The sequence below is a fragment of the Bos mutus genome, chromosome 22 (assembly GCF_027580195.1).
Source record: "Bos mutus isolate GX-2022 chromosome 22, NWIPB_WYAK_1.1, whole genome shotgun sequence".
Classification (NCBI taxonomy): domain Eukaryota; kingdom Metazoa; phylum Chordata; class Mammalia; order Artiodactyla; family Bovidae; genus Bos; species Bos mutus.
This window is the reverse complement of record NC_091638.1, coordinates 59493400-59510085: the sequence shown is the minus strand read 5'-3', so window position 1 is coordinate 59510085 and position 16686 is coordinate 59493400. Positions and strand designations below refer to the sequence as shown.

The following is a 16686-nucleotide window of genomic DNA, read 5'->3' as shown; positions in this document are numbered from 1 at the left end:
CCCTGCTGCAGGGCTGGGAGCCGCGGTGCGACCCTCTGTGTGCCATGGGGCTCCGCTGCCCCTCGCCTAACTCGGTTAGGGGGCCTCCAGCTGCCGGCCCGGCCCCGGGGCTCTGCAGGGCTGGACCCAGGAGGCCTGAGCCTGCAGGGGCAGCAGGTCAGCTGCTGTGTGCTCCTGCCCAGGGCCCTGCAGCACCCGAGGGGACTCGCGGGCCCCTAGGGATCTTGGGGTGCTGCCCTGTGGCGGGGATGGGGGGGACAAGGGCCGGGCCGCCAGGATCTCAGGGCGAGGCCTGATATCTTCATGCTGAAGCCAGCAGTGCACCCCGCCCCCGCGGCCGGCGGCGGACCTAACCAGTGGTGGTTAGGGGCCCCAGGCCGTGGGCTGGGCAGGCGGGCGGCCGTCATGACCCTCACGACCCCGACAACGCGCGCGCACGGACGCAGGCACGCATGCAAGGGCGCGGGCACGGACACGCGCGCACGGACACGGACATGCGCGCACGGACGCGGGCACGCACGCACGGGCGCCGGCACGGAGACGTGCGCACGGACACACACGCACAGACCTGCACTCACGGACACGCACGCATGGACCCGAACGGACACGCATGCACAGACACGCAAGGACACGCACGCAGGCGCAGGAGGTGCCAGCCAGGAGGCCGCTCGGTGCCCTGGTGAGGTCAGCGTGCGCCGGATGCCGGACCCATCCCCCGGCCTCTGCCGTCCGCCCCGCCGGCTCCCCAAGCGAACCACCGCGCCCAAAGCTCACTTAGCTCGTTTATTGAGCACCGCCGGGCGGCGGGCACGGGCGGCGCCTACTTGCTGTCCACGCGTTTGAGCTGCTCCTTGCCGTTGATGGTCACCGACGTGAGCTGCCCGTCCTCCTCCACCTCCACGCGCTCCTGCCCGTTCTCCACGATGCGCTTGGTGGTGACCTTGTGGCCGTTGACGATCTCGGTGGACGACATCACCGATTTGAACCCGGAGCCGCCCGAGCCGGAGCCGCCGAAGGACGTGGACGAGAAGGTGGTCCGGCCGGCGCCCCCGCGGCCCAGGCTGTCAAAGGCCGAGAAGGCCTCCATGAAGGCGGGGAACTCGCCGAAGCCGGCCGAGAAGGCCCCGCGCAGCCCGTGGCCCCGGGCCCCGCGCTCGCTGCCGAAGGGCGCATCCCAGAAGTCGAAGGAGAAGGGGTCCAGGCCGCCGAAGAACTCACGGAAGATGTCCTCCGGGTTGCGGAAGGTGTAGCCGCCGCCGAAGGGGCTGCCGTGCGGGGAGCCGGTCCCGCCGAGCCGCCAGCCGTCGCAGCCCGCGCGGTCGTACAGCGAGCGCTTCTTGGAGTCGGACAGGACCTCGTAGGCCTCGGACACCTGCTTGAACTTCTTCTCGGCCTCCTCCTTGTTGTCAGGGTTCTTGTCGGGGTGCCAGCGCAGGGCCAGCTTGCGGTAGGCCTTCTTGATGTCCTCCGGGGAGGCGCTGGCCTGCACCCCGAGCACTTGGTAGTAGTTAGCCATGCCGAGGGCCGGGGCGCGGCGGCGGGGAGACGCGGGCCCGGGGCCCGGGTGGCCGGTGGGTGGGGGCACCAGTGGCAAGTGCGGGTCGCTCAGCGGGGGCCTGGCTGGACTCGGGCTCCGGGGCGGCTCTGCCCGGCCGACTACCCTTTCATAGTACCAGCGCAGGGGGACGGGTGGGCGCCTCGCTGGAGGGGCGGGGGGAGGGAAGGCAGTGCCGCTGGGGGCCCCCCTCGGCCACAAGGCCCCCCGCAGAGCCGCCCGGCCCTTTGTGACATCGGGCCTGGGCGGGGCAGAGCCCGGTCCCTGCAGTCCAGGGCCTGGTACACGGGCCGGCCCTGCGCAGGAGGCCACGCCTGGGGGTCCACACTCGGAGCTCAGGCTGCTGGAGCCGCCAGGGCTGAACCCCAGGGGCTGAGACAGGACCAGCCTCCGGAGGTGGGCCCCGGGGTCTGTGCTGGAGGTCAGGGAGGGGCGTGAGGCCCCCCGGGGTGCAAGTGGACTGAGCCCAGAGGCTGGGTGGGGTCGGGACTGGAGCTCCTTCTGCTGGAGCTGCGTGGGCCTCTCAGGTCGTCTGAGACGAGCCCCGTGGAGGCAGGGGTGTGTGTCAGCATCTCAGACCGCGCTTGGCTGACAGCACACGTTCTTTGAATGAATGAGGCTCAGAGACTTGTGGCATCAGACTCAAGGTCACACAGCAGGTGGGAGAGGGAGGGAGGTGCTGGGGCGCGGTGGAGGGCACCCTGGAAGGGGCGTTCCGCTCAATACCTGTGGGAAGGGCAGGCCAGGGAGCGCGGTGGGTCGAACAGTGGCCCCATCCCAGCCGCAGAGCCTGTGGATGTGTTCGTATTACTATTGGGGAAGGGCGTTTCTTCGTATGCAATTAGAGCTCACCCTAGATTGCCTGGGCAGGTCTGAAATGCACAGCAGGAGTCCTTGGGAAAGAGAGAGACGCACTGAGAGCAAAGGGGGGGCAGAGAACACAGCAAGGCCCACCGGCCTTCCCTGGGACGGTGCTGGGGGAGCAGCCCCCGCCCGCCCTGAGGGAGAGCGGCCTCCGGCCCGTGCTGTCTGTGGCACTTTGTAGGAAGTGAGGAACCCGCGGTGCCCGGGGGCCGTCCCTGTGTCTTTGTTCTTGTTCTGACGCTGGGCGCATTCAGAAGCAGCATTAACAAGCGCGTTAAACACACCGGTTCCCGTGCACCTCACCCCCTCCAGGTGAGACGGAGGCACCCACCCCGGGGAGTCAGTGGGCCCACCGAGAGCTAGTGGGACAGCGTCTCCCCGCGCCCATGTCTGGTCTGCACCCCTTACTGGTCCCCCCTCGATGGGTCCTCTTCCCTTGATGCTCACGGGTGCTGGGCTCCCAGCACCTTGTGGGGACAGCATGTTCTAATCAACCCCAGATGCTGGGGGGGGCGGCTGAAAGCAGACAGTGGGGACCCTGGAGTGACAAGCGCTGTCTCATCACACTCCTTGCCTAGAGGACGGCTCACTCTCTGTCCCCAGCCCACCCACCCACGCGCTCGGCAGTGGAGTAACCCGGCTGGACGCACGTACAGGCAGTTCCGTAGGTGGGATGCTCGGTGTCTGTCGCTGCACTGGGAGCCTGTTCTCGGCAGGCTTGTCCGCTGGGGCTGAGGGAAGGTGCCCACAGGAGGTGCCTGGTGGCAGAGGCAGTGGCCAGAGCCTCCCCCATGTCGCAGAGGCTTAGGACTGATGCTTGGCCCTCTGCTGCTTTACGCGTCAGTACCCCCGGGACAGCTGCTGGGGCTGCAAGACACATCCTTTCCTCCTGGAGCCTAGACTGAAGGGTCTCCGGGGGAGAGAGCGAGAGCTGGCAGACACTGGGGACCCTCCCACAGCCCCTCCTGGGATGTCTCGAAAGTCAGTCTTCCCCACGGCACACAGGCAAAGCTGTTTTCAACAGAGTAGGGAATGGCGATCCTTCAGGACGGGTCCACGCGTTTCCGACGGCACCGTGAGCGGTGCGGTCCATGCAGAGGGCAGAGGGCAGTGCCCTGTGGTGGATGAGGCGGCCGTGGTCCTGGGGGAGGAGGGGCTGGCCTTGCTCCTGCTGGGGACAGCAATGGTGATGGCGGCTCGTGGCAGGAGCAGTCGGGGTGCTGGCGGGGATGGGGGCGCAGGGGGGAGCGGCGCTGAGTGGGAGCTCCGAGAGCGATGGTGACAGCCCTGCAGACCGCAGTCCCGCCGGCCGGTGCTCACGCAGGGACCACTGCGCTGCTCCGTGGTCTCCATCGCACCCTGGAGAGCCCCTTATGGCTGGAGTCTGCAGGGGCCTGAGGTGTGGAGGAGAAGGAGGCAGGAGCAGGCAGAGGGCAGCCCGGAGGTTTGCAGCAGCTTTGGTGACCCTCCCAGAGGCCGTGCTTCGGGGCAGTGGGCTGAGGTGCTTAGGGCGCGCGCGCCAGATTGTCCCGGGGCTCGAGCAGCTGCCAGGTGACCCTCGAGAGCCGCTGCTTTGGAGCCGCAGACCGCGGTCATTGGCGACTGGCTTCCCTGGGCTCTATGCCCCGTGTTGGCTGGCAGCTGTGACCTCGGGTGCCACGTGTTCATGCCTGTTACACGGTCGGCAACTGTCTACCCCGTGGCAGTGGCTCGGGTGAAGGGGGTGGTGGCCGTGGAAACGGGGGCGACGCGGGAGGGGTGGGGCGAAGGGCGTGGTCACGGTGCAGAAACGGTGGCCACGGTAACCGCCGCTTGCTAAGGTTGGGATGCTGGTGGCGATGCAGGGAGGGGGAGAAGTGTGCGGATGGTCACGGCAGTGCAGACATGGGCTGGGGTGGTGGCGACAGACAGGGCGCGGCGGGTGGAAGAGGCGGGGGTGCCACCGGCGGGCACGGGGCAAGGGGCTGGCGAGGCGAGTGGCGTCAGAGGCGGCGGCGGCAAAGGCGCTGGTGGGGTGAAGGGTGACGACCCCGCTGCGAGGGTGGTGCCGGTGGGGCGGGAGGAGCAGGCGCGCGTGCTGGCCTGTCGCCCTGATGATGGTAACAGGGGTATGAACTTGGTGGAAGCCCGGGCCCCGTAACAGACGGTCGGCACAGCGTGGAGCGGTCACAGCGAGGTCGGGCATGGGACCCAGGGTGCTGAAACCCTGGGGCATCCCGCAGACACAACCCTGGCCCAGGCCCCCTCTCTGCATCCTGCCTGGGGCTCCCCTGGCCTCCACTGGCCTCCCGCGGAGGAACCTCCTCTGATGCTGATGCTGCCCGAGCCCCTCAGCGGGCTCTCTGCTCTGCTCTCCCCCAGGTCCTGGGCTGGCCCGAGGCCCCCAGAGTGGGCGGGTGGGTGGAGGCCATGGGGAAGGAGACAGGCTGGAGGCCGTGGGGAGTGGGGCACAGTGCAGGAGGTGCGGGGGTGGGAAAGGGGGGGCGGGGCTGGGCGAGGAGCCCACAGGGCGAGGGTGGAGGGCGGCCGGGGACCGTGGCAGCGCCCGTGGGGACGGCCGCACGCAGAGGGGCTCCCTTCTGTGCAGAGAGCTCCCCTTCTGCCGGCTTGGACTGGCATCCTCTGAGGCCCAGGAGCCGGAAGTGTCTGTGGAGATGGTGGGAGCGGCGGGCCCAGGCCCCTCTGCAGACCCGCCAAGGCTCAGGGCTGAGCCAACATTGGCTGGCCGGCCCCCACCCTCCTCTCTGCCTGGACCGCCCGTGGGTGGCGAGGCTTCTCTGTGCAGGGCTTCCTGCTCCCTGGGGAGCCCCTGGTCTCCCTGGTCTCAGGCCCACCCAGAGCCCCGGCCCACGGCGAGAAACAGGCCTTTGGGTGACCAGGCGCTGGCCGGCAGAGTCGAACCCCGTGCCAGGACACCCAGAGAGGGCAGGGCACACCCAAGGTCACACAGCGGCCCCAGGGCAAGCTGTGGGGGGGCGGCCAGGCAGCCAGTTGGTATTCTCGGCGGCCAGAGGCCCCTCTCTGTCTCTGTAATTAATGGAGTGGCTTTTTAAAAGGATTCTAATCACCCCCGATCCTATCTGCTTATCACTAGCGTCCCTAATTAGATGATCCTGGCAGTCACTCAGTTAATTCCCCCAGCCCTGTGCAGCCCTGCCCGGCCGGGGGCAGCCCCCCCAGCGCCCCCTGCCCCCCGCCCGGCCAGATGGGCAGCTCAGGCCTTGTCTCCCCTCAGGGCCCCGGTGCACTAAGTGCATTACCTCCAGGATGGATGGGCGGCAGCCCTGGGCGAGAGTGCAGGGACTGAGCGACGGAAGGCGACGGGTGGACGCACGGACGGGCGGGGAAGCTGCGCGCTCGGCCCATTGGGCCAGACAGCCGCTGTCTGCCCGCTGTGCGTTCTCGAGGAGGTCACTGCTCCTCTCTGGGCCTCGGTCTCCTCTGTCAAACGGGGGCAGAATAGCATCTTCCCCGTCGGGTTGCTGAGAGGACAGCTTCGGACAGCGGAGGAGCCGGCCACCATAGGGTGATGACGGAAGCATGGGAGAGGGGCGAGGTCAGGGTGGGCGGGCGGAAGGACTGGACAGATGAACGAAGGCGGAGGGGTGGACGGGCGGTCCGAGGAGTCGTGGGTGAGTGGTGGAGGGACGAACAGGCTGGTGGCTGGGAGCAGGGCCGCCAGGAGGGCGAGGGCGTGGGGGCGGCCTGTCCCCCCAGACGCCCCAGGACGGCCTCCATACAGACGAGGCTCGGACTTGCCGGCCCTCCCCTGGACCTCCAGGGGAGCGTCCCACCAGTGACACGTGCCCACCGGGTCTCTGCGTCCTCACCCTCATCCCCACCCAGGTTACACCCCTGGGGTGGGCCACGTGGTCTCTGGAGGCTCAGCTCCAGCCTCCAGTGGGCGGTTACAGCCTGAGAGAAGGCGTCACATGTGGGACCACCCCCCAAGTTCCAAGGTGTGCCAGCCTCCAGGGAAGCTGCCCTCCCCTCCCCGCCCCGCCTGCAGCAGCCCTGGGAAGGCTCTGATCCCAGTTCCCGCAGCTGGTTCCAGGCATCTAGGAGAATCCAGCCCTGGGAAGGCTCTGATCCCCGTTCCCGCAGCTGGTTCCAGGCATCTAGGAGAATCCAACCCCCAGAAGCTCCCCCAGCACCCACAAGCCTCTGCAGCTTCCACACTGTGCGATTTCCTAGGTCTTTTTGGGAAAAGCATAGAACAAAGAAGCCTGAAGCCTGCACACACGTGCACACGTTCACACCCTCCATCTACCCACCCACTTATCTACCCATCCTCCTCTGCATCATCCACCCACCATCCAGGTCCCTATCCACCCATCTTCCCACTCATCCCTCCATCTATCCATCACTCACCCAGTTATCCATCCTCCCACCCACAAATCCATCCATCCATCCATCTACCTCTCACCCGCCCACCCACTTACCCATCCATCCATCCATCAATCCTTCCCTCCATCTATCCATCACCCACCCAGTTATCCATCCTCCCATCCATCAATCTGCCCACCCATCCTCCCACCCACAAGTCCATCCACCCATCCATCCGCTTATCCATCCACCAATTCACTTATCCAGCCATTTATCCACCCGTCCACCCATCCATCCATCTACTTGTCCATCCTCCCATTCACTCATCTACCCACCCATCCATTCATCCATCCATCCATCCACCCACCCACATAGCCATCCACCCACCCATCACCCACCCATCCATCCAGCCACCCATCCATCCATCCACCCACATATCTACCCACACATCCACCCATCCATTCATCCATCCATCCACCCACTCACCCACCCACATATCCGTCCACCCACCCACATATCCGTCCACCCACCCACATATCCATCCACCCACCCATCCACTCACCCACCCACCCATCCACTCACCCACCCATCCATCCACCCACCCACCCACCATCCACATATCCATCCACCCAACCATTCATCCATCCATCCATCCACCCACCCACATATCCATCCATCCATCCACCCACCCACATATCCATCCATCCATCCACCCACCCACATATCTATCCACCCATCCAGCCAGCCAGCCAGCCAGCCACCCACCCACCCACCCATCCACCCACATATCTACCCACCCACATATCCACCCACCCACCCACCATCCATCTCAAACACGTCTTAAGCTCCTGTTGCCCCTGTGCTGTGTGCCAGGCCCTCTCTGGGTGCTGTAGGTGTATATGCCAGTGAGTGCACTCAGTGGGGTCTTGCCTTTATGGAGGTGACCCCAGTGTAGAGGATACGAGAAACTGATAGCGAGTGAAGGTTTCGTGTAATGTCAGGTAGTGAGAGGTGCCGTGAAGAAAAAACAGAAAGACAGCTCCTCCCGATGGGGCAGTTGACAGGGCGCGCAGCCTGCACACGCGTGCTCAGGCCAGGCCCCCGGTGCTAGGGCACACCTGTGCACGTGAACACACGCGTGCATGCAAGCACGCACAGCCCCCACGAGGCCGGGCGCGCTGCTGTGCCTGGGGGTCAGGGAACGATGTCCCCTAACGCGTGGATTCAGCTGGGTCGCCTCCCTCTCCCCACCCCACACAGCCTGCCCTAGGCTCTGGGGAGGACAGAGATACCGCCAGCTTTGAAGGGGCCAACCCTTTGTGTGATACCAACAAACTGGAAAATCCTGAAAGAGATGGGAGCACCAGACCACCTGACCTGCTCCTGACAAACTTGTGTGCAGGTCAAGAATCGACAGAACCGGGCGTGGAGCAGCGGGCTGCTTCCAGGTCGGGAAAGGAGTGCGTCGAGGCGTATGTTGTCACGCCGCTTATTTACCTTCTATGCAGAGTACATCACGAGAAACGCTGGGCTGGAGGAAGCACAAGCTGGAATCAAGATTGCCGGGAGAAATATCAGTAACCTCAAATATGCAGGTGACACCGCCCTTATGGCAGAAAGTAAAGAACTAAAGAGCCTCTTGATGAAAGTGAAAAAGGAGAGTGAAAAAGTTGCCTTAAAACTCAACATTCAGAAAATGAAGATCATGGTCCCATCACTTCATGGCAAATAGGTGGGAAACAATGGAAACAGTGAGAGACTTTATTTTCTTGGGCTCCAAAATCACTGCAGATAGTGACTGCAGCCATGAAATTAAAAGAAGCGTGCTTCTTGGAAGAACAGCCATGACCAACCTAGACAGCATATTAAAAAGCAGAGACATTACTTTGCCGACAAAGGTTTGTTTGGTCAAAGCTATGGTTTTTCCAGTAATCACGTACGAGTATGAGAGTTAAGACTATAAAGAAAGTTGAGCACTGGAGAAGTGATGCTTTTGAACTGTGGTGTTGGAGAAGACTCCTGAGAGTCCCTTGGACTGCAAGGAGATCCAACCAGTCCATCCTAAAGGAGACCAGTCCTGGGTGTTCATTGGAAGGACTGAAGCTGAAGCTCTAATACTTTGGCCACCTGATGCGAAGAGCTGACTCACTGGAAAAGACCGTGATGCTGGGAGAGATTGAGGGCAGGAGGAGAAGGGAACGACAGAGGATGAGATGGCTGGATGGCATCACCGTCTCAATGGACATGAGTCTGAGTGAACTCCGGGAGCTGGTAATGGACAGGGAGGCCTGGCGTGCTGCGATTCATGGGGTCGAAGAGAGTCGGACACAACTGAGCGACTGAGCTGAGCTGATGGACCAGAGGCTTTCGTTTCAGTCATATGCACATTTAAAACCATACAGGTGACTTGTTAGGCTGTTTATTTCCTAATAAATTAACAAGGTCAGAAGCTCGAAACATCCAGGAGTTGCGGGCCTGAGGGCACGGGCTGCAGGGCTGGGCCGCAAGGCGCGGGCGCCAGGCCGGGGGTGGGTGTGTCCTGGACTGGGGGGCCCTGCGGAGGGTTTGAATCAGGAGCAGGGGAGGGGCTTGATCAGTTGCAGGTTCCAGAAAGACCTCTCCACGAGAGAGACTACTTCATGCCCAGCAAGCTAGTGTAAATGCAGTGTGCAAAACGTACCAAGTGGCGGCGAGGGCGTGAAGCTCCCGGACCCCGTGGTGGGAATGGTACCTGGGACAAGTTTGGAAAGTCCTTGGCCTCAGCCTCCAGGTGGGCGGCGGGGGGCGTCCCTTGACTCAGTAGTTGCAGTTCTAGGCTCCTCCCACTCCCCCGAGAAAAGGGGGCTCTAACTTACAGGGAGTGTCGCTCTGGGACTGTGGGACTTTATATAGGCTCTGCCCAGTGGGTCCCTCCGTCAGAGTCTGTCTGTTGCCAACTTAGAAGGAGGAGCTGCCAGATGGTGCAGCTGCGGGGAAGTCGAGGAGCTTGGCAGCCGGGCGGGTGTGTCTGCGGTCCAGCCTCTGCTGAGAGGCCGGCCCTGGTGGCACCTCGTCTGCAGCCACGTGGAGTGCTGAGCCGCCCTGTCCCGGGCTCCTGATCCACAGACAGTGGGACAGACGCGCGCGCACCTTTGAGCTCCTGAGTTGGTGGCGGCTTCTTACATAGACTAGAAAACCAGTACCGGGTGGGCTGCGTGCTCGTCACTTGACTCGCGTCTGCCCCTTTGCGACCCCATGGACGGTAGCCTGCCGGGCTCTTCTGTGCATTGGATTCTCCAGGCAAGGATCCCGCAGTGGGTTGGAGGTGTTGTGTGGTTGGCTCTCCTTCTGGGTATTCACCATTGAAATGAAAAGGTCGCATGTGAACCCCATGGCAGAAGAGACAGGTGGCAGGGCCCGAGCAGCGGGCAGGGAGTGACAGAGGTGGCCACGGTGCTGCCTCTGGGTGTGGGCGGAGCCGGGTGGCACGCGGTGGCGGCGTAGGGGGCGTGTGTCTGTAGATCTGCGTGCCTGCTCCTGAGGATTGGGGGTCTCCCCCAGCATCCGCTCCTGAGGACGGACGGGGGCCTCCCCCAGCATCCACTCTGTGCCTGGATCACGGCCTCCCCTAGATCGGCACAGCCACACGTGGAGGGAGGGGTGGGGAGAAGAAAGAAGCCGGCATCTCCCCAGGCTCCCCCTGGGAGCCCTGCATTAGGGCTGGGGTGAGGGGCTAGGGGGCCAGATAGCTGGAAGGAAGCAGCTGGGCTGGGCCCCCCAAGTCCCCTCTCTGGGGAGGAGCCCCAGCTCCAGCCTGCATGCCAGTGGGAGCCATCCTGCCTGCCCCTCCTGGGGAGCAGTCCCCAGCGTCCCCAGCTATGCAGGAGGGTCGCTGGGGGCACCCCGCCCTGCTGGGGGCAGGCCAGGGGGAAACGTGGAAAGCACCCACTGAGCGGCCAGGGCTGTCGCCTTAACAAACTCCTGTCCATGCCAGCCTTAGGTGCCCTGGAGAAGCAAGAACAAAGAGGCCGCCAAACACGTGAGCCTCCAAGGTGGAGACAAGCCCCAGGGCTCCATCTGAAGCCCCCTGAGCTGAAATGGCCCCAGAAGGCCGTCTCCTGTTCGGGTGGGCTTTCCAAGGGTGGAGGACCCTTGGCCTTCCTCATCACCCTTTCACCAGCCCTGAAAGGTGTGGTATGCCTTTATTGATGAGGAGTGAGGATTCAGAGGGACAGTCACTTGCTCAAGGCCTCACAGCAAGGGAGAGGCCGTTTTGTCTGCCCCACAGCCAGGTAGCGACTTTGTTAGGGACCAAGGAGCCCTGAGGGGCTGAGGGGAGGGAGAAGTCAGGCAAGGCTTCCTCTAGGATCTTTGGCTGGGGTTTTGAAGGGTGAAGAGGTATTCTCCAGGCCGATCTGAAGGGGAGAACCCCTGAGAGAGAGAGACCGACCAGAAACAAGGCAGAGCAAAGAGAAAATTCTAATAATGATTCTTTATTTTCTGCATAACGTAAGTGGCAGCTTAGGATCATCACACAAATTTATAAAGTGAAAAGTACCGTCTCCCCACCCGTGGCCTCTCACACTTCCCAGAAGTAACAACTATACTCATGAGGCATGTCTCCCCAGATTTCTTTATATACCCACACAAATATTTTTAACACAAAAAAGTCACGCATTATATATTGTTCTGTATTTTCCTTTCCCCCTCCCAGAAAAAAAACCCTTGCAGTTGAACTTTTTATCTCTAGTGTTTCTGTGAAGCGCTCCTGAGACGAGCTTGCTGGGCCAGGGAGCACGTGGAATCCAGTCAACATTCCCACAGGTGGCACGTGCCAGCAGCTGTTCCTACAGTCTGCTGGCCTTTGCCGTCTTCCTGAGAGGAGAGGCTAAAAGTGGTGCCTCCGTGCAAAATCCGTGTGGACGTGACTCTCTCTGGGGTTGAGCACCCATCCAGATGATTGCCAGCTGTGTACTTAATGTCTGTTGGGAAGGACCCCTTGGTATCTCCTTTGCCTGTTTTCTTTTTTTTTTTTCCCTGGGGGCGGGGCGGCAGGGAGCTGTCTTTTTATTACATGTTGCGTTTTCTTGTTTTGAGCTTTTGCATATCAGCCCAATTGCAAAGTTTTTATCTCCCATTTTGCAATGGTTAGTCTTAAATAATTCTGTTTATTATTAAAGCTATTAAACCTCATTACGGAATAGTTGGAAAATGGGGAGAAGAAGGAGAAATCACCTGTCACAGAGACGTCACCATCTGTTAGCCTCTGGGGACATTTCCTTCCCCAGACGTTGCAGCGATGATTGTCACCGTGCTACACGGTCGGCTTCAGAGCAGAACCTTCAGGAGGCATTTTCAGGCTTTCTAGTGGGTGTCCTGTGGTTCCCGCACCTCCCTCCTTTTTGTTTATTGTGGTAAAACACGCATAACGTAAAGGTCACCGTTGTAACGTGTCCAGTCACTGGCCGTAAGGGCTTCCCCGTTCACGTGCAGCCCTGACCACCGTCACATCCAGGGCCTCTGCGTCTGCCGAGCCGAAACTGTCCCCGTCGGCCCCCGCGCCCCAGCCTGGTAACCGGCCTCTGCTTTCTGTCCCTGTGAATCTGGGAGCTCCTGGGGCCTCAGATACGTGGGGTCAGCCAGTATGTGTGTTTCTGTCACTGACTCGTGTCGCTGAGCACGGAGGCCTCCAGGTTCATCATCTGTGTTGTCTGTGTTGCAGCGGGTGTCAGAGTTCCCCTCCTTTCTCAGGCTGAGTAATATTCCACTGTGTGGATGGGCCCCATTTCCTGTATCCACGCATCCGTCTGCGGACACTTGAGCTGCCTCTGCCTTTGGGCTGCCGTGAACAAAGCTGCTGTAAGCATGGGTGCCAATAATGCCTGCTCAAGTTCCTGCTTTTACTTCTTCAGTGAGCAGATCTCACCATGCCCTCTTCCTGAGCACGTGGGTTGTTCCAGCCTCTTTTGGAACATTACTCAGCATTCTAGCCTTGGAGCTGGAATGTGGTCTCAGGGCTCATTTCAGAGGCACCGCACGACCCCAGGCGTCATCCCCACTCCCTCCCTGCCCCAGAAGGTTTGCAAGCTTAGCACATTTCCTTAAAATGGGCCCTTCTTTCTCTCTGATTCTTTCAAAGGCCAGACTTCACCTAGAGCTTCGCAGTGTTCCCTGGCCAATCTCTCAGAGAACCAACCCGGGTGACCCAGCTGGGTAGGTTGCAGTGAATGGTTTTGAGAACAACTCCTTGAGAAGTCAGGACGCGGCACAGACTCCATGGGACACTGGGACTCAAGCCCCGTGTCCCCAAGACCCAGATAGGCCTGGGCGGGAAGGGCCTGGTGAGGACAGAGTGGGGCTTGAGGGGAGCAGTACAGAGATGGCCCTGCACACATGCAGCCCCTCAGCGCCAGCTCTTCGGCCTCTTTTTAAGTGAATCTCCCAATTTTTTTTTTCTTGGCTGTTCCAAACGGCTTCCAGGATCCCAGTATCCTGACCAGGGATGGAACCCAAGCCAAGGCAGTGCAAGCCTGGAATTCTAACCCCTGGACTGCCAGGGAACCCCCTGAATCTCCTAACTTAGAAGTATTTGCAACTCAGTTATATTTTTGTCAAACATGGTGCAGCCCAAACAAAACTTGTCCGCTGGCTGGTCCGGCCCGCAGGCCGTTGGTCCCAGACCTGAGCAGGCCTTCACCCGTGGAGGTGCTGCCGGCTGGGTGTTCCGACCCCCGGGACTGAATAGCCCTGCACCCTGCATCAATGCAGGATACCTCGTTGATCACCCGTTATCTTGTAAATAATCGGGTCTCTTTCGGACTTACACGAGTCTGAGCCGTTGATCGGCTTATTCTGTCCGCCCAGCCACGAGGTTTGAACGACCAAGAGAATCGTGTTTAATAGTGGAAAGCCGTGCACGCACACACACTCTGTGCTCTGTTTTTCCCTAATTTTCTGACTTGTTCTGCTGGTCTTGTTAGTTTTTCCAGATAAAGTTCGGAATCATTTCATCATTTTGCCTAAAAGCAAAACAAGCCAGGCCGCCTTCTGATGTGCCGGCCGCCGCGGCTCAGGACGCGCCACCCCCCCCACCCCCAGGACAGTCCCGTGGCTCACCTTCCCTTCCTCCCAGGTGAGCTGGGCCCAGGCATCCCGCCCACGCCTAGTTCCCCCTGGGTGGGGTCGGTCTGGGACCCTGGGGCCTGGAATGCTGGCTCCCTGCCCTGTTCCTGGCGGAGGGTCACCAGGAGTGGGGAGGAGGGTTTTGGGGACCGAGCTGGACTGTAAGAATTACAAGGAGGGGTTGGGTCCTTCCTCCCATAAATGGGAAGAAGGGGCCCCGCAGGAGGAAGGGCCCAGGCCGCCTGCCCCCCTGGGTGCAAACAGATGGAACAAAGGCCGGCCCACCCCCGGCGCCCGGCGCCGCCCGCAGAGTCATAAAGGCCCCGGCGCCCGGAGCAGCACGCCCGCCCTGCCTGGGAGCTCGGCGGCCACAGAATCGAAACTGTTTCCAGCACAATGACCCTGGGCTGTGGGAGACGTCGCTGGGGGTTGGGAACAGCGGTGTGGACAGGAGCCCTGGGCCTGGGCCTGCTGCTTGGGAGGCACTTGCTGGCCTGGGAGCTGGGCCTCCAGAGCCAGCACGAGCCGCCCCCCAACTGCGGGGGCCACCGTCCCCCTCAGCACCACGCCCCCACCGCCACCCTCCACCCAGCTCTGTCAGAGCCCCCTGCCCTGCAAAACCGTAGTCCTGGCAACAGGTCCCCCCCAGCAAGGAGCCTCATGTGTCTCGGGCCCACCCCCACGCCAAGAACCAACAGGGCCAGTTCCCGTGTGCGGGATCAGTGACCTGGTCTGGTTCATGGGTGTCTGAGAAGCTCCCGCCAGCAGCCCAGCATCTAGCCGGCTCTCGGCACCTTCCGCGGCCATGGCCCAGGCCCCTGCAGGGACTCCAGCGGCAGAAGGAAGGAGGGAGATGGGGGTCTGCTAGAGAAGCGCTGGGGACAGGGAGGCCTCTTCCAGGGGTCATCCTGGGCTGTGGATTCTGTGCTTGGGTCGGGAGTGGGCTCTGGTTCTGAGCTGCAAGCTCTGGACTGAGGCTTGGGGCCCACAGCAGGGCCCCGGGGGTTCTGGGCTCTGCTCTGACGCCCGGATTCTGAGGTCCGGGCTCAGGGCCTCAGGCTGAGTTCCCGCAGGTAGGTGCTAAGTTCTGGGTCGGGGGTCAGGCTCTGTGCCCTGTGCTTCGGGCAGCAGCTTAGTCTCCAGGCTCTAGGCGGTGGCCCTGGACTCTGGGTGGAGGGCCTGTTGACCAGAGGCCGGGCGGGGTCGCCATGCCGCTCACAGTCTGTAACGGCCTCTGCTTGGGAGCAGAGACTCTTGCTGGTCTTGTGGGCTGCGTAACCCCCAGACCACAGCAGGGCCAGGCGTATGTACATGCTCGATGCACTGTCCAAGTGAGACATCCTCTCCTGCAGTCGGGAGCCAGGGCGCAGGCCAGCAAGACCCCGGGAGGGGAGGCCGAGCCCTGTGGCCGGGAGGGGAGCTGCTGAGAGCCCGCCCCAACTACACAGCGGGCTGTTCCTGCTCCAGCGAGGGCGCGGGCGGAGGGCACAGCGGGGGCACAGCAGGGACAGGGGCAGCCTGGGTCAGGGCCCCAGGCAGGCACTCCCCTCCCTCTGTCCTGACTGGAGGGGTGGTCATCTGAGAGCCCCAGCAGGCACCCAAGCCTGCACCCTCCAGCCTGCAGTCTGGGCTGAGGCGGATAAGGGGGAGCCTCCTGGGCAGTGGACATGAGGGCCTGGGAGCAGATAGATGGCCGTCAGACACACGTCGCCAGGGACCCGGGGAGCAGAGACGGTGGGGGTCGGGGTCATGGATGGTGAGCAGAGAGACTTGAGGAGGAATGTGACCTCGGGGAGTCAGAGATCCTGCTGGCGAGAGGGAGCCTTGGTCGCAGATACCACGAGTCACAGCAGGGCTGTGGGGAGTGAAGAGGCGATGGGGCATCACTGTCACTTTATCAGAGACCAAGAGTGGGTTCGAGTCAGTGACCGCGACTACCCAGAGGTGTGTGATCTTCCGGGGATCGAGGCCCTGATGGTTAGAGACTGAGGTGTTGCCGGGGACCTGTGAGGTTGGCGGTCGCTGCCACTGATGATGGGAGATGACAGACACTGGTCATCGGGGACTTGGAAGGGAAGACTTGGCAGTCACCCGTGTTGAACGCGATGACTCTCACTGGGCAGTTGGAAGATTTGATGGCAAGGAGGCCCCTCCGCAACCAGGGGCAGTGGTCCTGAGGTCACTGGAGACAAGTGACCAAGGACATTGCTGAGAGACGCTGGTGCTGGGGTAGCGTGGGCCTACGGACGCTGATCACGTATGAGCAATCAGACCCGTCCCTGATTAGGAAAGTCCTGATCGGTGACGCTGGTGACCACACCCTGCATGACCCGGGACAGTAGTGACGGCAAGGTGGTGGTCGGGCTCAGGGGCGTTGGCAGCCCGGCTGGGGACACTGCCGGAGTGGGTGTGGCATGGGTGGTGAGAGGTGGTTAGGTGACGTGACCGGCAAGCGGGGCCTGCCGCTGGAGACACTGCTGAGCACAGTCAGTGACCGGACACAGCCCCGAGCAGAGGCCTCGATGAAACACCGGCAATCACGACTGGGCAATCGGCTGTTAGTAAGCGATGTCTACGGTCACAGGCTCTGGTGATCAGATGTGTCATTGATCAGGAGTGTCAGTCATGAGGACCGTCCCCAGTAACCAGAATCATTGATTAGAGAACAGCACTCAGTGACGTCAGTGGTCAAAGACACCGGTAAGCAGGTTTGCCGGTGGACATGGACACACGGACAGTGGTGAGCAGGGAGCTCAGACACAGGAGCTCAAGAGGATGGCAGGGGGAGCCACCCCCTGGGCTTTCCCTGAGCCCTGCTGAGCCCTTAGGAAAAGGGCCAG

The 16686-nt window shown here is 62.0% G+C and overlaps 1 protein-coding gene across 1 annotated transcript; it reads right to left on the bottom strand.

Annotated features, from left to right (window-relative positions):
* Positions 1–820: 820 nt before the first annotated feature.
* Positions 821–1516, bottom strand: DNAJB8 (DnaJ heat shock protein family (Hsp40) member B8). The gene has a single exon (XM_070360511.1). The coding sequence runs from the start codon at positions 1514–1516 to the stop codon at positions 821–823; it is 696 nt and encodes a 231-aa protein (XP_070216612.1).
* Positions 1517–16686: the final 15170 nt, after the last annotated feature.